At 25.7% G+C, this 23,220-nt stretch overlaps 1 protein-coding gene across 8 annotated transcripts in view; it reads left to right on the forward strand.

The window, feature by feature from the left end:
• Window positions 1-23,220, forward strand: part of LOC123272974 (alpha-protein kinase 1) — a 63,402-nt gene that overhangs the window by 38,195 nt on the left and 1,987 nt on the right. For 4 of the 8 annotated variants that reach the window (XM_044740027.1, XM_044740026.1, XM_044740030.1 and 1 more), the window contains 15 exons: window positions 3,982-4,098; window positions 4,941-5,118; window positions 5,238-5,608; window positions 6,906-7,138; window positions 7,820-9,101; window positions 11,823-11,945; window positions 12,019-12,339; window positions 12,489-12,683; window positions 14,399-14,770; window positions 15,123-15,476; window positions 16,463-16,575; window positions 16,653-16,779; window positions 18,224-18,521; window positions 19,206-19,556; window positions 22,453-22,674. In XM_044740027.1, coding sequence (XP_044595962.1) covers window positions 3,982-4,098; window positions 4,941-5,118; window positions 5,238-5,608; window positions 6,906-7,138; window positions 7,820-9,101; window positions 11,823-11,945; window positions 12,019-12,339; window positions 12,489-12,683; window positions 14,399-14,770; window positions 15,123-15,476; window positions 16,463-16,575; window positions 16,653-16,779; window positions 18,224-18,521; window positions 19,206-19,556; window positions 22,453-22,674 — 4,657 coding nt within the window. Of the gene's footprint in view, window positions 1-3,981; window positions 4,099-4,911; window positions 5,119-5,237; window positions 5,609-6,905; window positions 7,139-7,819; window positions 9,102-11,822; window positions 11,946-12,018; window positions 12,340-12,488; window positions 12,684-14,398; window positions 14,771-15,122; window positions 15,477-16,462; window positions 16,576-16,652; window positions 16,780-18,223; window positions 18,522-19,205; window positions 19,557-22,452; window positions 22,675-23,220 lie in introns of those variants that run through there. The other 4 variants (XM_044740033.1, XM_044740032.1, XM_044740031.1 and 1 more) reach the window with 4 other exon arrangements.

Below are 23,220 nucleotides of genomic sequence, written 5' to 3' on the forward strand. Positions count from 1 at the left end.
TAAAATTCTTCTAATTGGTAACAATAACCAGTAATTAAGATATGAACTAACCAACTGACAGTGATACATTTTTATTCACTCCTCTTCGGTATAATAGTCTACGAATGAAATCAATTTTTTTGGCAGCCATTATTAACAAAAGATGTATAAAAGGTGTATTGTAGAAATTTGAAATCAGTTTAAGAAATAAATTTGCTAAAAATGAATTCTGTTTATAAGTTTTAATTATTAAAAATCAAATTTATAAAAAAAAAGAAACTATTAATATTTTTTATATTTGAAATTTTTGCGTTATCATTTTTTTTTTAAATATATATATAAAAAAAACTAATAAAAGAACATTTTGAAGTTCATGAAATTTTTCGTGAGTCATTGAAAATAATCGCGCAATCATCTTATAAAAGTACTTACTTAAAGTTTATTGAAAATTTAAGTTTTGTCTATATTTAACTATTTACGTGAAAAATAATTTAAAAAATTTTATAATAATAGTGAAAATAAATTTTAACCATATTTTTACTATCTTCGTAAATTTCAATCAATTGAAATTTATCGTTTAAATTAAACAAAATTAGCATTGATTAATAGTGTGAAAATGAAGACATTAATTTTTATTAAATAAAATATTATTGAAAATGAAGTTTAATAATTAATAAATGTTACGAATAAATTGCAAGGCCGTTATAAAGAGAGCTGAGAGGAGAAAAAAAAATACGCTCGTAATTTGGTCGATGATGTCGGAAGGTATTTAACTATAAAAACATTCTCAGTTCAAGAGAAATGATTAAGCACTCTTCAAAGTCCATTTGTACCATTTTTTATCTTCCTTACATTTACTTTCAATTTATGATTCTTCTTATAATGTAAATACATTCCTGCGCACATGAAATTAGTAATAGTTTGTGCGCAAAATTGATCAAAATTAAATTAGCCATCTGAAAATTTTTGTTACTTTTTTTATTGAAAAAATTTCACGTGTAGAAAATTTGAAAAATTAGACGTGCAATTTTTTAATTGTTAATTGATTTTGCTTAATTAGTTAAATTAGAACTAAAAAATATTTTTTTAAAATTGCACTTACAGTTTTTCAAATTTATTACAAATGTTTTTTTTTTTTTTTTTAACTTTTTTGTAATAAACTTTTGAATCAAAAAATTTTTTTAATTTTTAGGTGTCGGCTAATTTTAATATCATATAAAGTTAGCCGACATTTTTCATTTTTTGATTTTGCTTAATTAATTAAATTAGAACTAAAAAATATTTTTTAAAAATTGCACTTACAGTTTTTCAAATTTATTACAAATGTTTTTTTTTTTAACTTTTTTGTAATAAACTTTTCAATAAAAAAATTTTTTTAATTTTTAGGTGTCGGCTAATTTTAATATCATATAAAGTTAGCCGACATTTTTCATTTTTTGATTTTGCTTAATTAATTAAATTAGAACTAAAAAATTGCACTTACAGTTTTTCAAATTTATTACAAATGTTTTTTTTTTTTTTTTAACTTTTTTGTAATAAACTTTTGAATCAAAAAATTTTTTTAATTTTTAGGTGTCGGATAATTTTAATATCATATAAAGTTAGCCGACATTTTTCATTTTTTGATTTTGCTTAATTAATTAAATTAGAACTAAAAAATATTTTTTAAAAATTGCACTTACAGTTTTTCAAATTTATTACAAATGTTTTTTTTTTTTTTTAACTTTTTTGTAATAAACTTTTGAATCAAAAAATTTTTTTAATTTTTAGGTGTCGGCTAATTTTAATATCATGCAAAATTAAATGTAATATTATATGATGTAATATAAGTGAAATTGATGATTTTTATTATGAATTATTAGTTATCAAGTTAGGTAATAGAATACTAAATTGATAATCAAATCAAGAGATGAATCCCTGGTGAATCTTGTACTGCGATCATCAGGTCATTCATGATTACATTGATACTGATGTTTTTGACGGTAAAGTTGTGTCATGTGCGTTAATATACTCATGTGTGGATATGTGTGTGTGTGTGTGTGGTGTGTGCTGTGTGTGTGTGCATTGCTCTGCAGTACGTTTTAAAAGCGGCAACGTTGCCAGGCCCGTTTGTCGGACTCTGTGGGAGTCACCGACTTCTCGAGGCCACGCGTTAATTCACATTGAGATTACGACGCGATCTATCGGCGCCGGGAAATACAAACTCAAGGACGTTTTTCTCTGCGACCGTGAACTCAGCCGATAATAGAAAACTTTCATTTTAATATATATCATACACATTTTATTTCATATGCACACTTTACTTCATAGAGAGACACTTACTTACTTACTCAATAAGTAACGCAATTATTCGTATGTCATTTCGCATTGATATGGTTGAAACTTTTTTTTTTTACTTCTAAAGCATAATTATTTTTAATAATAATAAAATTAGCCGACGTTTTTAATTAAAAAATTTTTTTTCAATTTAATTAAAATTAAAAAAATTCTTTTCTTTAAATTGCATTTTTAATTTTTCGTTTTTTACAAATGAAAATTTTTTTTTAAAATAAAAACAAATTCTAAAAATTTTTTAGATGTCGGATAAATTAATTTTCATTTATTTTCAATAATAATAAATTTAGCCGACGTGTTTAATTTTTTTTTTAATTATTTAATTAAAACTAAAAATTTGTTTTTTAAAATTGCACTTTTAGATTTTCAAGTTTTTTACAAATGAATTTTTTTTTTTAAATTAAAAAAATTCTAAAAATTTTTTGGATGTCAGCTAACTTAATTTTCAATAATAATGAAGTTAGCCGACTTTTTTTTTTTTTTATTCAATTAAAACTAAAAAATATTTTTAAAAAATTGCACTTTTAGATTTTCAAATTTTTTACAAATAAATTTTTATTTTTTTAATAAAAAAAATTCTAAAAATTTTTTGGATGTCAGCTAACTTAATTTTAATTTATTTTCAAGCAGTCATTTATTATATTTATTACTAAATAATTAATTTATTATTTAATTAAAAATTTATTAAAATATGAGTGAGTCTATCTCACTTAAAATTTGATTAGATGCTCCAAAATGTCGTTTCCTTTTTTTTCACTTTTTTTTGTGACGTTGGCACTTGAATTCATGAAAAATTGAAAACTGATCCTTAGGTTCAGAGGAAATCTTTTTAGAGTAAATGAAAAATAATATTTTTTAGTGTTTTTTGTGATTTTTTTTTTATCTAAAAATTAAAACTTGCAAACAAAATTAATATTTTTTAAAACATATCTGAAAAAAATTATATTTTTTTAAAGTTCAATTTTATTTTTTATCTTTTATATATTGGATCAAAAAAATTGACAAATTTTAATTCCAAATGTTTTATTTTGTAATTTTTAACTAAATATGTAAGTAATTATTTGTGTAATATAAAATTTAAATGTTAGCTTATTTTAAAATATATTTTAAAAAATGTTTAGTTTGATTTTTCCAAAATTCTAAAAGAAAAAAATTACTGATATTAAATAGGTTATAAATTTTAACAAAAATTAACAGAACAATTGTGCTAATTAATATCAATGTAATTAAAAAATATATATAAATAGTCAACATTTGTATAAATTTAATAAAAAAAAAAATTATATAAAAAGTTGGTCAATTGAATAATTAAAAAAAATATAATCAAAACCTGAAACAAATAAAACTTTGCATTTAAATTGTTTTAAATAATCAATAAACAAAGATATGCAGATAATATAAGTGCAAATATAGAGTACATTGTCATTAAAAATTATCCCGATAGCTCGCTGCTCACATTATCCTCTTTTGTCATGAGTATCGTTAAGTAGATAATTACTAAAACGATTTCGTCATTCATCAGTTATATTGTATAAGTAAATAATTAAATGAGTAAATACTAAAAGTACTTTCACTTAAAAATTCAAATGTACAATCAAGGTTTTACTTTTATTTTTATCTATTACTCATAACTTTTCGATTAAACTTAATATACGTTTTTTATTTCAGATTCAGCATTTACAAAGACAAGAAGGAAATAATAGTCATGCAGTTCAACAGGGTGAAGTCTCCTCCTCGAATCCTAGCATATTATCTAATGATCAAGTTGGACCCATTTTACTCGAGGTAAGTCTGCTACCAAATGCAGGCAGGTAAAAAGTTTATATTTTTATTTTTTATACATAAAAATTTATGATACTGAAATCATCAGACATTTGATAATTTTTTTTTTTAATTTTATAAAAAAAAAATATTTTTTTAAAATTTCCACTTGTAATTTTTTTTAATTTTTTAGATATGGAATTTTTGAATTAAAATTTTGTAATAGTAATTTGTTATAAATATAAAAAAAAAATTTACAAATGTATGTTAACTTCAGGATCATAAAAATCTACTGCCAGTCGACATGGGACAGCTATTAAGACAGTTTAAAATTTTTTTTAAATCAAGACGCTGTTAATTTTTCAATTTATTAAGACAATAATTTATTTTTCAAAATCAGTACCTAAAAAATTTACCGGGTAATAGCAGTTGATATTGATGAACAATAAAAATTGAAATAAAATATTTAACTTACATTTAAATCGCTTTGAATATTGTTTTGTGTTAAATTAATTTATCATTAAAATCACTTTAAATAATACAGAAAAAAAAAATTTATTATTTTTTATTTGTTTTATTTCATAATCGATGATATCAGGATTTCTATTAGCCCCACATTCGTGACACTAATGATTAAACGATATCTTCTAGCACCAATGTTTTATTATTTGACGTTACGTACTCTAATATTATTATTATTATAATAATTAGTGTCACCAATAAAATGAATCGTAAGGAAAAAATTTTTGGTAATTGTTTTAACTACCTAAGATAAGTAAAAAACGAAAATACGTGGAACGACTCAGTAGACATTTAGTATACTTTCGTTCGTTGCAGCCAATGCAACATATTTTAATGTTTCACAGGCTTTGGACGGTTTTCTATTCGTCGTGAACACGGAGGGTCGCGTGGAATTCGTTACAGATAATATACAACAGTATATAAATTATACCAAGGAAGATGTGCTCGGGAAGGATATTTATAATATTATTCATCACGGTGATCATCAAGCCTTTATGCCCAGCTTAATGCCCATGTCAATAGGTTAGAACTATTTCTTCTTACTTTTTTTTTAATTATTCTCTTTAATTCTATCTTAAAATTTTTGTTTTTTTTTTAAATGTCAATTTAAACTTTACTAAAAAATTGATTGTTAATTTTAGGATGGACGAGTGAGCCTCAAGTACAGTCACGAAACCGAACATTTAACTGTCGTTTCTTAGTTAAGCCCCCAGATGATCAAGAGGAATCTATTGAAGAGAAACAGCAACGCATATCTAAATATGAGTCGATGCAAATATGCTCTGCAATACTTCCAAATACAAATGATCATTTAGATAATAATGATGTTACATCAGAATCATCTGATATCGGTCCATGCGTAATGTGCGTAGCACGTAGAATTTCATACGTCGAAAAACCGTCAAATACTGCTTCAATACAGCAGTTTACACTTAAATTGGATACTACTGGATGTATTATTAACGTTGATACTAGCTGGCTCTCATCTTCTTATACTCAGTATATAAAAAAGGTATTTTATTATTTTTAATACCCCATTAAATCAATTATATAAAATAAAAGATCCAGTTATTGACACTTTTTAATTTTATTTTAATTAAAAAAAACAAATCAACTCTAATAAATTAATTAATACTAGCAACCTTGCAGTCACTATGTGACTGCCGTGACTTGTAAACTATAAATAAATAAAATTTTGCTTTATTAAATAATTAATTTTGTTAAATTGCAGTGTACTTTCTTAACTATTGACATTTTTAAAGATATAAGCTCATCATGATGTTACACTCATCAAAAGCTTTCATTTGAGTACCCACATGCATTTTGATATATTTTTTACATATACATATATATAATATATATTTTAAAGAAATAAGCTCATCCTGATGTTACACTCATAAAGACCTTTCATTTGAGTACCCACATGCATTTTGATATATTTTTCATATATACATATATATATATATATATATATGAAAAATTGATGTGGGTACTCAAATGAAAGGTCTCGATGAGTATAACATCGGGATGAGCTTATATCTTTAAAAATGTCAATAATTCACAAGATACAAGGTCATTTCTTAATTATGTATCTAGAGATAAAGTATTTTCGAATGTAGCTTAAATACTTATCATAATAAATTGATTATCGGTGAGAATGATATGAAACCTTGAAAAGGCACAAATTAAAATCAAGACCTTTGCAATGACACTAAATTTCACTAAAAAAACCGATTTTATCATATGACTATCCTGGACAAAAATTTGTGTTATTCTCTTAATAATATAGATAATTTTTTAATTATATATTTTAAGATAATTGCTTTGGTAATGATTTAGAAGTGGGGTCACTCATGCTAGGCCATGTTAAATTATTTTTTTTTTTTTTTGATCAAATTTATCAATTTTTTTTTTAATTGTTCGTTTTTTTATGTACTTTTAAAAAAAAAACATATCAAAAAAAGATAAAATATAAATTTTATCCATAAACATTAAGACCAATTTTTTCCCACTTTTAAAGGAAAAAAAGCTATCAAAATCTTTATTGTTTCCTTTCACGACATTTTTATCATAAAATCGTCGTAAAAAAAAGCAGAATAAAAAAAAATTTTTAAATGTTAATTTTTCACCTAGTTATGGCCCAAATTGGGGTTTAAATAATAACCATTGCTTTTTTGAGAAAATTTTAATTTTTTTAATTAAAATAAAATTGCAAGTGTCTATCAACTAGGCCAGTGTCAATAACTGGGTCTTTTACCTTACTATCCGAACTGGATTATACTATTAATATTTTAATTATTTAATTACAGGAGGAGCTTATTGGAATTAACGTACAAGATTTGTGTCATCCAAACGATCTTAGTAAATTTACTGCACACTTAAAGGATACACTTCAGCGCGGTGAAGGTGAAACTTCTATGTACCAGCTGCGCGTCGGCCCGGAAACGTTCGTCAACGTTCAAACAAAGTCGAAAATATTTGGAGCAAACCCTTCGAATATACACGAAACTGACTTCATTATGTCTACTTATTCAATTATTGGGTAAGTTTTATTTAAAAAAATTATTATTATTTTACAATACTTTCCCAAAAATAATCCTTGCCTTTTTTATTTATTAATAAACAATCCACTAATTTTATTATTTAAATAACCATACAAACTAACCATCATCATACCGTAATGCTCACGAATTGGGACAATTATAAATTACGTTATTAATACTGCTTACATTCATTTGTAAATTGTACTCAAATTCCTTATTTTAAATTCCTGTAGAAATTACATGCACTGTTTTATTTACTTTATTTTATTTTTTTATTTTTTTCAATTATTTTTTCGGTGTTGGAGATCTGGCCACTCTTGAATAATATAATTAAAAAACAATAAATCACTTAGATATTTTTTTTATAGATAAATTTTACATTTAAACAATAACACATTTAAGTTATATAAAAAATAGGATTTACTATTAATCGTTCCTTTATTTAATTAATTAATTAATCCCACTCATAATCATGCTTAAGTTGAGTTTTACCGGCAATCACAGATTAATAATTAGACCCTCACAATTAACCCAGATTTAATTTAAGTGATTAAAATTTTTTGATAAATATTTATAAATAGTATAATAAATAATGAGATTCCAGAGTAGTGATAGTTAGTGTTATTAAAAAAAAAAAATAATGTGAATTTATATATTTATATATTTTATGTCTATGATAGAGACAATGACTTAACGCCTAACGAGGGTGGTCAGCTTTCCAATAGTAAAGTGTGTTCAGGACACTCTAGTAATCATTGTGCGAATAATAGTAGTAATAATAACAGTAATAATAACAATAATGTGGGTGGTCCACTAATGTCCGTGGTTCATGTGAACGGTCAAGTGAGTGGTATGAACAGTCGTACGACAAATAATCAAAGTGTTCCCTTTGGTACATCAACAACAACAACAACAACGACAACAACAAGTGATTCTTGTAATTCACTCGGGCCAGCAACAACAAACAATCCATTTAATAATTATTCAAATGTGGATTTGGAACTTGAATTCTTTCCAAATTCCTCATGGGAATTGGATAGTAGCAGCGGTTGTGCTGATAATACTATTACTAGGCCCGAGTCAAGAAATACCGGCCCTTCAAATTCACGACCACCTTCCCAGCCAGCCCCATCATCAAGTCCTCAAGCAGCGTTCACCACTAATTCCACGGTGACGTCGCACTGCAGTCCTTTGAGAGCTTACAGCCCGACGACAATGATTGGTGCACACTCCTTCAGTAATTCCTTTTCATTCAGTCCACTTCAGGATTCACCAACGTCTTTGCTCAGCGTCCCGGGTGTCACCAACGGCGGTGGCAACGGAAACACCAGTGCCAGTACTAGTGCAAGTGGGACCTCAATAGGCAAAGACACCAGAGGATGTTCAACGCCAAGTAGTCACAGTATTGACTCTATTGGATCCACTGCGGCTGCATCATCGTCTATTGGCGTGAACGCCTCCTCAGCATTGTCACCAACTGGTTCAACGACAATTACCTCAATGACGTCTGCAACCGGTACCTCACCCGGTTCATCAACGTCGACGACTATCATGTCGTCACTGACGGGCGCGATAACCGCCTCCCAATCAACTCCACCTACTACCACAGCCAATAGTTCTAATGCTGTTTCGCCTGTTGTATCAATGTCTGGTTCTAATGTTGGTGTTAATACATCAACTAACTTGATGACAACTCCCGAATCACAAAGTAGTTTAAGTTCAACCGCTGATTCTGGTCGGCTAAGAAATTTATTAACCAGAAATCATGTTAGTAATGATGATACTCAGGATAGTAGTAACAATGACTCGGAAAACCAAAATGAACATAAAATATTAAAAATATTATTAAATCAACAAGATGAGGATGATTATCATTCGGAGCATAGTGCTAAAGTCAGGTCCAATATTGGCATTGCACCTAAACCTCCTGTTGAACATTCTGGCAACAATATGTTATTGCAGGTAATCATTTTTTTTTATTTTTTACTGTACGACCCGGTGAATTTCGTTTTACTTACACGGAAAAAAATAAACTGTAATAAATAAATAAATAAATGCTCAGGTTATTTAAGATCCTTAATTTATTTGATGTCTAAATTATATCAAATTCCGCAACGTTTCATTGATAATCTCAACTTCATCAGGCGTATGTAAATTAATAACAACCATCATTCTCATGTCAATCATATACAAATAAAACAATTATGAATACAATAAATTTTTTGATCTTAAAATTATACTACAATCTCAGAAAATATAAATTATTAAATACATTCCAGTCTTTCATAAAAATTAAAGTTCATAAAAAATTTTTACAATAAATAAATAAATTTTTTCTTTTTTGTATTAAATTTAAATTCTATAAAATTAATTTACAATAAATAAATAAATAAAATACCTTTGAATAGTTCTAGTAAACTGTAATATTCACTCGGATTCCGGTTAATTTTTATAGTTTCAAACAGTAAAGCGGACATCGGGGTGGCAAAAATATAAATATTACAGAACTTAATGTTGAAAGTATAAAAGCCACAATTTATAATTTAATATCCAAAATATGTGATTAGTAGCTGTCACTATAGTAAATAACGACTCTTTCATCTTAAAAAATTACAGTTTCAAACAGTAAAAATTGCCATTTCAATATATAGTCCATATTATGAGGAGAAGGGGAATTCAGATGAAAGAGAAGGGGGTCTCACTCTGGGAGAATTTAACATTTGAAACAATAAAAATTATACTTTTAAAATATACATTTTACCTGTCCAAGCAAGTCAATAATTACAGTTTGATTTTAAGCGTTGCGTTTAAAATTTACCATTTTACTTTGTAAATATTGACGTTGCTTTTATTAAAAATTTACTAAATTTATTTTATACTTTTTACATATCATAAGATCATTTTTTAGGTACAAAATGATAAATATTAAAGTCTGAATTCTTAATTATTATACTTTAACATTTTAGACATTTACATAGTGAATATTACTGTTTGAAATAGTATTTTTTTCCATATAAAGAGTAAATTGTAACGTTTAAATGGTAAATATTATAAAGTGAATAGTAAAATCACGATTTTACTGTTTGAAATGGTAATTTTTAGCAGTTGATCATTACTTATTATAAATCGACTGTTATTTATTACAGTTTACTTTTTTCCGTGTAGATATATTTGTGAAAAGTATAGTCAAAACTTAATACAAAATTTTTATTTACATTAAATTCAACACAGTTATACACTTAATCAATTTAAAGCTTTCTGATGTGATGTATTTTTTGTCTTTTTTTGCGGTGCGTAAATATATAGGTGATTCTCTGTAAAGACGTCTTAAATCTGTACAAAATTGTCCCATCAAATTATTTTTGATTTTATTAGAAAAAAAAATTAACAACGGCTACAAAACTATCAGCCTAATCATAATAAATAAACAGCTGATTTAATTTTTGCTTTTTCAATATTTGTGTATCTTTTGCCATATAACATGACAGGGGACTGTTTGCCGGGGGACTGTTTTTTTTTTATCAAATTGAGAAAAATCAAGCAAACTATTTCAATGCGTTCAACTTTTCAAGTTCTCAATGAATGTTAACATTAATTAGAATAATATTAAGACTTATGGATCCAATTTTATAAATAAATTATAAATAAAAATAGTTGCCAGGGGACTGAGCTTTGAAGTGGCCCAGACACATATTTCCAGTACAAACGGTGCTTTGACACTAAATAAAATGGCGATAAAGCTCTAACAACCCTATGGTTATTAACTTAAGGCTAGTTAGATCCTTATAAATCTTACAAAAGGTAAAATAACACGCTGGATTTTTTTTTTTGGCTTTGAACTTCTGACAGGGGACTGTTCTTAAAATGCCTGGAACAAACTTTGGTTTAATGAATTTAATGAAACAAATTAATTTTCGGTACTTTTTATTGAAAAAAATTGTTAGTTAACTAATTAAGTTTATAAAATTTATGGACCAAATTATATATTACGGACGAATAACTTAAAATTTAATCTTAAAATTTCAATTTTGGGAAAGGGACAGTCCAGGGGACTGTTATTTCGGTGGTTTACGAATTTATAGCATAAAAACCAAAATTTATTTCATTTTAGTTTTCAATCCTCCAAATAGAAATATTTTTTTACTTTCGTAATAAATTTTTTTTAATAAGAAAATAACAATTTTTCTAATAAAAAAAATGCCCGGGACAGTAAAAAACATTCTTACAGAAAATCACCATATACTAGCAGTTCGCCCCGGCTTCGCACGAGTACTTTTTTGAAAATATAATATAGCCTATGTCATCCGGGGATAGTGTAGCTTCCCAACAGTGAAGAAATTTTTAAAATCGGTTCAGTAGTTTCTAAACCTATTCAATGCAAACAAACTAACAAAAAATCAAATATTTCCTCTTTATAATATTATTATTAGTATAGATTATAATAAAAGTTTTTATACTTAATTTTATATGAGTAACAAGATAAATTAATAGTGTCGTGTTTTATAACTCAAGTTATTTGCTGACGTTTATTTTTCAATAAGCGGTATAACTAAAACGCTTCAGTCAGTTTTATGTACACGTGCAACCATATTTCTTGGCATTACTAAAAATCTATTGTCGTACTACAGTAGCATTAAAAAAATTCAAAGCTTATAAATTAATCATAAAAAAATTTGTTTTTAGCTGTTAAATGAAAAAAGTGATGAAGATGACGAAACACGAGCAAGTTCGAAGAAACAACATGAACTTCTTCAGCAACTATTAAAGGATAACGATGATGAAAGAAAAATGCAGCAAGAGCAAAAGGTACTTAAATTATATTTATTAATTTATATAATAATATAAATTATTAATAAAAATTTTATTTTAAAATAATTAGAGTCGTGATGATGATACATTACTGAGGAGTCTTGGGTTTAAATCGTCTGGGCCATCGACATCTCAAAAAAATGATCACGGCCACGGCAGTACACAAACTAGTGGCCAGAAGAGGCCTGGTGAAGATGGCGATCTAAATATGTCTGTTAAGAGATCAATGGATAATTCTCATCAAGTATCTTCATCGGGTAGTAGTAATCGAGTTACGAATAGTAAGCTATGGGAGAAGAATAAAATGTTGGCGTCTCTTCTGGCTAAAGAGCCTTCTCAGCCGACAACTATCCCACCAATCCCTGCATCTGTGATATCGGCAACTCCACAGGTTAAATTCTTTTACAAATAAATTTATAAATGACTTATAGGGTAGTTATAAAAGCGGTAAGCTTTCAATAGAGAACTCTTTGTGTTTCATCAATCTTTACATTCACATCTGTGTTTATATATGAGTACTCATTCATTTTTTTTCTGTAGGATAAATTGCCACGCGTTGCCGACCGATTAAAGCAACAACAGCAACAACAGCCGTGGACAGGAAGTGGAATGCAATCTGTTGGAAGTACTGCAACCACTACTGTTGCTACCTCGGCTCGTACACCCCTCCAAAATCAATCAAGACAACTACCTCGCCAAGCAACCAATATCTACCTCAATCACATGCTAAGTCACGTTAGTAATTAATATTGTCAGATACTCCTTTATAAATATTTTTTTTTTGTTTTACTTTATTGTGTTAGACAGGATTTATAATAATTTACAATATTTATGCGCACGGTTTAAATAATTTTTATTATTCTTCCACATTTTTCAATTTTTTATGGCTTAATAATTAATGATAATTAAGTTAGCCGACATATACAAATTTTTAGAATTGTTTTTTTTGGTTAAAAAAATTTTTTTAAAAATTTCATTTATAAACAACTTGAAAAACTATAAGTGCAATTTTAAAAAAATATTTTTTTGTTTTAATTTAACTATTGAATAAAAAATTAAAAAATTTAAAATTTCGGCTAACTTTAGTATTATAAATAATTAACTTACATTGTTACAAATATTAATAAATTGCATGATATTGAAGTTAGCAGCTTTGGCCAGTTTTTAATTTTTTTTTAACAAATAAATGTGTTTTGAAAAATTGCATTTTTAATTTCTGAAACTTTCTACATGTCAATTTTTTTTGCCATAATTTATTTGTTAAAAAATTATTAAATATCTGCTAAATTAATTTTCACTAAATTGCAAACTTAAAAAATAAAGTTAGCCGACATCTAAAAATTTTTATTTTTTTTATTGAAAAAATTATTACAAAAAAATAGAAAAAAATTTTCGTTTGTAAAAAACTGTGTGATTTTTAAAAAAATATTTTTTAGTTCTAATTAATAAATGAGAAAAAAAATCTAAAAATTAAAAACATTGGCTAACTTCAGTATGATACTTAAAAATATAATTACTGTTCACAATATTTGAAATTAGTAAATTCAAGTAACTAAATAATCAAGTATAATTATAAAATTTATCATTTGTGAAAGATCTAAAATTGTTAGATTAATTTTACCGATTTTTTTTTTAAATTAGTAGAACTAAATTTTTATTTTATTACAATTAAAATATTTGTTTTTCTAAGTATAGTAAATTTTGAAGTAAAAATGAAGTATAGTAAGTGCTGAAGATTCCACTCTTATAATTTAGATGAAAAATATGAAAATATACACAATAAGACAAACTATTCGTAACGTGATTGGTCAAATATATCATAAGTATGAAAATATAGATAACTCCATACTAAATTCACACGCGCGCTTGCGCGCGCAACATATACTAGTAGAATTTATAAATATGAAAGCGACAGTAGACAGTTCAGAAACATCAAGAATTCGGGAAAAAGTTAATTTATTGCGTTACTAATAATAAATTTTAATTACTGGCACTTAAAAATTATACATAAAGTTTTTTGATACGTTAATTTATAATTTTGTTTGGAAATTAAATTGAAAACTTAGAAAAATATTAAAATGGATTTTTTCTACGGTTATCAGGAAAATTTTTACGGTTATAAGGAAAATTTTTACGGTTATTATGATGATGAGGAAAATTTTAATGTAAGAAAATATGTTTAGTTTTCTGCACTTTTTGTCACTTCCAATTATTTTATCGTACTCAAATTAATTTAATTAAAAAATAAAAAAATTAAATTGCTTGATAGTTTTATCAATTATAAATTAATAATTATTTTAAAAAGTAAAAATAATTCAGCTTAAAAATCTTATATTAAGACAGTATCTTTCTTGATATTTTTAAAAATTAATTTGAGGGTCAATGATTTATTGTGTTTATTTTTATACGATAAAGAAAAGATAATTAAAAAAATTTATTTAATATTTTAGGAAAGACCTCAAATGAGTCCAATGGATTCAGAATTTGCTGGTGGTGGTGGTGGTGGTGGTGGCGGCGGGGGGAGTAGTGGAGATTTTCGTACGCCAGTTACTGAATCAAATACGTGGGATAATCAGTCATCTGATCCAGCTTTATCAGAATTATTAGATCAAGTGATTGAATTTGTACCAGATGAAGTAATAACAGACTCATCGACAATAGCCAGTTTATTGGATGTAATTGAACAGCCACAAAACAATCCAATGAATGAAAAAATGGCTATCAATGCAATACAAAAATCATTAATGCTTTGTGAATCTGCTGTTAATTCCACGTCTTCCACGATAACGATGCCCTCAACTCCACCAGCTTACTCTTCTGCTGTAAGTAAAATTTTTAAGAACTTAAGGGGATATTCTGGCTTAGAAGCATTAAATTTCAGGTAATTTTTTGCCGTAAAAAAAAGGCAATCAATATTTTTACTATCTATTTTTTTATAAGAATACAGAAAAAAATAAAAAAAATAAATTGCTGCTAATTTTTTGAATTTTCAATGTTAATAAATAACTTATAAAAAAATGGATAGTAAAAATATTGATTGCTTTTTTTTACGACACTTTAAAAATTACCTGAAATTTCATGCTTCTAAACCAAAATACCCCTTAAAAATTATCTTAAGATTGAAAAAAAAAAAAAAAAATAAATAAATTTTTAATTAATAAATATTTATTACAGTTGGGTAGTGGAACTTCGGTTACGACAGCTCACAATTACCAACCTCCTCCAATGTATCAACAACAACAGCAAACAAGAGCGAGGTTTACTGGGCAAGCTGGAATACGACAGCCAGCTTCGCAATTCCAGCAACAACAACAATTGCAGTTCAATCAACAGCGACAAAAATTATTGCAGCAGCATCGTCAGGAGCAGCAACGACATGAACAGCAATTGAAAAATCGTTTATTACAACAGCAACAGCACCAGCAAGTTGTTATACCCTCAAACGCTACGGCACCTGATCAAATACCAAGCATACAAAATATTGATAATCTGTTGAATAATGCTGTTGCTCCAAATGTATCGTTACAGGTATTTATATAATTTATGACATTAAAATTAGCAGTCACTTGACCATTGTTTAATTTTTTTTTACAAAAAAATTTCCAAAAAATTATTTTTAAAAAATTGCATTTTTAATTTCTACGTCAATTTTTTCTCTTAATTATTTTTTGCTTTTTTGCTATAAAAATTATTTTATTTATTTATTTATTTCTCGGTCATGGAGCTTAGCTCCCTGTGAAAATATTTCGTACGCAAATTACAAAGGTAGTTATAAGAAAAACACTTACTTTTAACAGTATTAATATAATACTAATCATAATACAAATTTGTTATTTTTATTTTTATTTTTACCTATTCGAGTAATTATAAACGGATTAATGCAATCCGAATATGTTATCTAATTTTTTTTTGATTATCTTGTCATTACAAAAATAATTTTAAGAACAATTTGTAATGATTATATTAACCGTCTTAATAGCTACGGCTGTTAGGTTTAGTTGTTAATAAATAAATAAATAAATAAATAATAGCAATCTCAAAGAATAATAAGTTACGAAAATAACAATAACAGCAATAATAATAATTGGGGTAAAAGACCCCTTTAGTAGAATTTTGATACTTATTCAATTAATGAAACCATTAATTTGAATAATGAATATATTATTTCTAATCTTCAAGACCTTTAGATAAAAAAATGTTTTAATTTTTATTCCAAGTAGAACATTTTTTTATTGAAAGAAAAAGTGCCACTAATGGGGGTTAAAAATGCCACTAATGGGGTCTTTTAGGACATTTTCAACCTCATCATCAAACTGCATCTTTGAAATTTAACATTCACTCATGCTCATTAACTTACTCCAAGTGTTAGAAAAACCGAGTTACATAATTTATTTATTAAAAAAATTATTACATATCTGTTAAATTAATTTCTAATTTTAATTTATATAATAATTCTAACATTGAATAAAATTGAAAAATGTACATATTAATTTTTTTTTATTTTTATCTTATAGCGAACTGGTGTATCCGATTCTCAAATGTCGCCAGGCTATGGAGGTTCCGTCCAATTATCTAATTCACATCGGATTTCACATTCTTATTCTCATCCGTCAACAATTAATCAACAGTAAATATTTATTTATATAAATATTTTTATAAGTAATTAACTAATTATTAAAATTAATTTATTTTTTATTTTTTTAGTGCTGTGGTAAATAATAATTTCAATAGCGGTCAACCAATTTCTGCAGCTTCTAGATTATCGCCACATTCTTCAGCTGCAATGATGACATTTGCTCATCATCAAGCTTTATCGCCGCGTGTTTCACAGGTAAAAATTAATTATTAATCTATATTATTAAAAAAATAAGCATTTAGGCTGCATTAAAAAACGCCTCTAGATACATAATTAAGAAATGACCTTGTATCTCGTAAACTATTGACATTTTTAAAGATATAAGCTCATCCCGATGTTACACTCATCAAGATCTTTCATTTGAGTACCCACATCAGTTTTTCATATATTTATATATATTATATATATGTATATATCAAAAATATATCAAAAATGCATGTGGGTACTCAAATGAAAGCTCTCGATGAGTGTAACATCGAGATGAGTTTATATCTTTAAAAATGTCAATATTTAAGAAAGTACAGTGCAATTTAACATAATTTAGAAACTACCTTGTATCTTGTTAACTATTGATATTTTTAAAGATATAAGCTCATGCCGATGTTACACTCATCAATACCTTTCATTTGAGTACCCACATCAATTTTTCATATATTTATATATTTTATATATATGTATATATGAAAAATATATCAAAAATGCATGTGGGTACTCAAATGAAAGCTTTTGATGAGTGTAACATCATGATGAGCTTATATCTTTAATAATGTCAGTAATTAAGAAATGACCTTATATCTTGTGAACTATTGATATTTTTAAAGATATAAGCTCATCCCGATGTTACACTTATCAATACCTTTCATTTGAGTACCCACATCAATTTTTCATATATTTATATATTTTATATATATGTATATATGAAAAATATATCAAAAATGCATGTGGGTACTCAAATGAAAGCTTTTGATGAGTGTAACATCATGATGAGCTTATATCTTTAAAAATGTCAGTAATTAAGAAATGACCTTATATCTTGTGAACTATTGACATTTTTAAAGATATAAGCTCATCCCGATGTTACACTCATCAATACCTTTCATTTGAGTACCCACATCAATTTTTCATATATTTATATATTTTATATACATGTATATATGAAAAATATATCAAAAATGCATGTGGGTACTCAAATAAAAGCTTTTGATGAGTGTAACATCAGGATTAGCTTATATCTTTAAAAACATCAATAGTTTAAAAAGTATAGTGCAATTTAACGAAAGTCATTATTTAATAAAGCAAAATTTTATTTATTCATAGTTTAAAATCACGGCAGTCACATAGTAACTGCAAGGTTGCTAGTAGTTATTAATATTATTAACGGATTTTTTTTTATATTAATATTTTCTATTATTTAACGACGTTAATGTCCCAAATAAAAATATTACTACGTTTGTTAATGAGTGTAATTAAATGAAAAAAATTTACAAATCAATTAAAAAGTAGAATCGCTCAATTAATATTTTATAGTGCTGCGATTTTAATTAAAAGTGTTTTACAAGCATTATTTTATAAAATAGTAAATTAATTAATTGATAAGATTTTTTTGAGTTAATAATAATGATTATTTATTGTGTTACAGGGCAATTACGGTAATAATCAAAGAATGTTCAACGTGAATCCCGTAAGACCACAACAACAGCAGCAACAGCAGCAGCCAACTGCAACACAGCAGCTTCAGCAGCAACGATCCATGCCATCGCCTGGCACCGCAGTTCCGGCACGGCAATCTCCATTTCCTGCCGAAGCATTTCCTCCTCCCGCATCTCCAACTGCCAGCCAATTCCCACCAGTTCCGAATCCCGGTAATACAAATCCTACCGCCCAATACCGACTACAGCGTGCATCGTCGACACCCACCACTACAACACAATTGCCAGGTAATTTTATTCATTCTACTCTCCTAAAATCAATCAATATCCCTAATTTAGTAACTCAACATTTAAATTGTCAAAAAAAATTTCTTTAAATTAATAATTAACATTAACATTTGTGCGCGGATTATTAAATTTAAAATTATATTTTCAAGTGTTTTAATATTTTCTTTTTTTTATTTTCAAATTAAATACAAAAATAGTGATAGATTATTTATAAATTACCCAAATAATTGTAAAAATGTGTTATAAAAAATAGGTAAGTACATTTAACAATTATTTAATTAATTGTGTAATTTTACCATTTTTTTTTTTTTTTTTTTATAAATTAATTATTTATTATTTTTATTAAAATTGAAAATTAAAAATAATTTTTTTTTATCAAGTAAAAATTAATTGAAAATTTTATATATTTATTAAATTAATAATTATTTAATTAGTTGTGTAATTTTACAATTTTTTTTTTTTAGTGAATTAATTATTTATTATTTTTATTAAAGTTGAAAATTAAAAATAATTTTTTTTTTGATCGAGTAAAAATTAATTGAAAATTTTTATAAAATATAATTATTAAAAATTTTATTTATTTATTTATGCATTAAATGTATGAATGTATTGTGCAAGTATGTGTTTCCACAACCCTAGATAATTTAAAAAAGAGTATCGAGGTAGATAACGTAAATGTTGCAGGTGGAGTAGTATCACCCCGACACTATGGCAGTGTAAATAAAGATCAACAAAGTTTAATGTCACCTGGTCATCAGCGAGCTGGGTGTCCGCCACCGCCAACACCAACGCATAACCACCAACATAGTATGACGAATAATCAGCAGCAGCACTATACAAACCAGCAACAACAACAGCAACAGCAGCAGCATAATTCCATGCTATATCGAAACACCGGCAATAGCATTATTAATAACCCGGATGTACAGAATAATCAATTCTGCTACGATCAGGGTACCGTACCTGGATATCCAACGAGACCTGAGGACACCAGGTCAATGTCTTCTAGTAATTCGGCCGGTCATCAAATGGGTGGTAAGTCATGTGACCTGTTAATGTCATGTGACAATACTACATACAACTATTTCATCTGTAAAAAAAATTATTAATAATAATTAATAATTATTTATTACATCCCATTATTTTGAGTATGGGTTTTCATACTGGCTCCAGTGCACGGGATTCAGTATATCGAGCATAAGCACACACAGCCAATTGTTTTTTATTTTATTTTATATATTTTTTATTTTCTTTTTATTTCTTCATTTATCCAACTATCAATGTCACTAGTATTTTTGTTACCATTTAATAATTACTGATTTTAAATTTAATTATGACTAAATTTTTATTTTATAATGAAAATTTTCATCACTGAAGTTGACAGGCACTGGAAATTTTTTTAGAATTTTATAGTAATTAAATTATTATAAAAAAAATTTTATTAAAAAATTCCACATGTGAAAATTAATATCAATTATAAGTGAAAATTTTTAGAAGCATTTTTTAATTGTAATTTATTTGTTTAAAAAAATTTTTAAAATTGACACTTGACGGCTAACTTCAGTATCGTTGAAAATTTTTTTTCATTCATTTAATCATTCGATTAAGGGGTTACATGGGTTTTCTCCGGGAAAAAATGGCCTATTTTTAACAATTTTTTTTTAATAGAAAAAATGAAATATTTTATTCAAACTTTTTACTGTCTTAAAGATGCATGTTCAACAAGGGATTACTGAAATTAAAAAAAAAAATATTAAAAACTCTGCTACTCCTAGTAGAATCATCAAAAGTGAAAAAAAAATCATGTGCTTTAGTTAAGACTTCAAATTAGATCTTGAACGAAGAAAAAAAAATGAAAATTGGATTTTTGGTAGAGATTTTTATAAAAAAATTAAAAATTTGGCTAAAATTTCGCGGCATTTTTTTTAAATAGTTGTAATTGAAAAAAAAAAAAATTCCTTCATTCAAGACCTTGTAAATTATATCTCGAAGGCCTGTCTAAAATTTCATTAAGATTAGTTGAGTAGTTCTCGAGAAATCTTGACCACCGTCTTTAAAAACACAGTTTTGAAAAAAACGCGTTTAAATTTTTGAGTAATAATACAACAGCGCATTGAGCGCGCAATTTTTTATAATTGTATCTCCGAAATTATTAGTCGGATCGATTTGAAATTTTAGGACAATATTCTAGAGATATTGTAAAATTTAATGACAAAAAAAATCGATTTTTTTAAACCCATGTAACCCCTTCATCATTCGATTAATTATTGATAATAAATTGAATGAATTACTACAGTAATAATTTAATAAAAAAAACTTTAAACTGTTTAAAATAATGAAATAGTGAGAGAGTATTGATAAATGGATCGTGTAAATAATTAAAATGTATCATTGGATATTTCATAAATCACAAAAGATCATTTAATTTTTATTGTTTCACGATAAATAATGCATGGTGCTTTACAATGTATATTTTTGTTAACTTATTTATTTATTTGTTTTGGTTGTTTTCATTCGACATCATTATATATATATATATATATATATATATATATATATATATATACATATATATATATATATATATATATACATATATATTTATATATATATACATATATATTTATATATATATTATTCGTATCACACACCTTGTGCTCAATGAATGCTCATCCTTGTCATCTACTAATCTGCTATTATCACCGAATACATTCATCCTTATGTGAATAACGATGTACAATCATCTGTCTGCTGCACACTTAAAGTTCTACATTTAATCTACGATTATTTAATTTAAATATCAAGTGATATTTTATGAATTATTTGTAAAGATTTTATTTGATAATTTCATTACTTGTACAAATATTAAGAAAAATATTTTAACGCTCAATAATCAATTTATATATTAATTATTAGAGAGAAATGGACATAAGTTTCTTTTAATTTATTATAATTAGATATAAATTTTAATAACTAATTAGTTAAAAAAAAAAAAAAAAATAATGAATTAATTTATTACTTAAAATTTTTATAAGTCACTTATGTTCACGTCTTTCGATAATTATAATTGTTCAATATAAGAGGAGATTATCACTTGGTTTTTTGCATTAATTTAAATTGTAATTAATTAATTAAATTAATATTTGCACCTTAGATATCTGCATACCATTTAGTGTCCTGCACAATGCACAAATAAAACTAGTAAATTCTTGTTTTAAAAATTTACTTTCTTCAAGTAAATTTTCTCCTCTTATCCCTTGTAAAAAAAATAAAAAAAAAAACTGTAATTAATTTTGATATTAAATATTAGTTTAAGCTTAATCACATTAAATGTAATTTAAATAATTTATATTTAAAATATACATTTATTAATTGTGCTATTTGTCGTCATCATCACCTGTGTTTCACCAACGCGATAAAAAATTATTAATAGAATTAATAATAACATTAAAATCATTTTATGTATGTATAAAGTATAATGTCAAGTGGTGGTTTTACATTCAAGTGATTTGCAAACAAATATCAGCTGATAAAAAAGAAATAAACTACAAATTGTTATTTGTGGCATGGGGAATTGCTTTTCTCATCTAATGACGTCAATGGAATGGCATTTTTAAAAATATATACATAAAAAAGATATTATTTATTAAAAGAAAAAAAAATCAGCCTTAGCTTTGTTACCTTCGAACGCAAACTAACTTTTTTATTTTTTTTTTTTTTTTAAATAAATCTTTTTGTATATACATAATAATAAAAATCGTTGGATCATAAAAAATATACCATTACCTCCTGATGTACTTTGTTTCCTTTTAAATTGTAAATTTTTTGTCTTAACTTGAACCAATTTAAAAATAATCCTTCATTGTAGTAATAAGGAAAAATTAATTATTTACAGTTATTTAATTAATGTTCATTTTTGTTTATCAATTAGGAAATACCACTGGTCTCGGTAGTACAAGGTCGGAATTTGTGAGACAAGAATTAAGAGCTGTAGTGGGTGCACGAACGCAACAGAGAGTACCAAACAACATTCAAAATAATGTTATGGAACATAGTAATGTAATGGAACATGCTCATAATAATGTAATAGGACAAGTATCACAGGATGATCTCGACGTACTTGGATTGTCCGCTTACGAAGCATCAACCTGTGGTAAGTTTTTTATTTATTAATTTTTTATTTTTTAAATTTTTTATAAAAAAAAATTTTTTTTTAATTTTTTATAAAAAAAAAGTTTTTTAATTTTTATAAAAAAATATTTTACAAATTTTTATAAATAGTTTACTTAATAAATTTTTTATAAATAAAATATTTTAAAAACTTTTTATAAATAATTTATTTAATAGATTTTTTGTAGAAAAATTTTTTATAAAAAAAATATTAAAAATTTTTTTTAATAAATTTTTTATAAAAAACATTTTTGTAAAAAAAATATTTAAAAAATTTTTTATAAGTAACTTATTTAATAAATTTTTTGTAAAAAAAATTTTATAAATAATTTATTGAATAAATTTTTTATAAAAAAATTTTTTAATTTTTTATAAATTTATTTAAAAAATTATTTTAATTTCATTTAATCTGGCGAATAAAATATCCGACAAAAAATAAAATAGAAGTAATATATAAGTTGGCTTTTGTAAGCACAACAATGCTACTTTTATAATAAATTATCTGATTATAAATTTTGCACAATTGACA

Source organism: Cotesia glomerata, linkage group LG10 (assembly GCF_020080835.1).
Source record: "Cotesia glomerata isolate CgM1 linkage group LG10, MPM_Cglom_v2.3, whole genome shotgun sequence".
Classification (NCBI taxonomy): Eukaryota; Metazoa; Arthropoda; class Insecta; order Hymenoptera; family Braconidae; genus Cotesia; species Cotesia glomerata.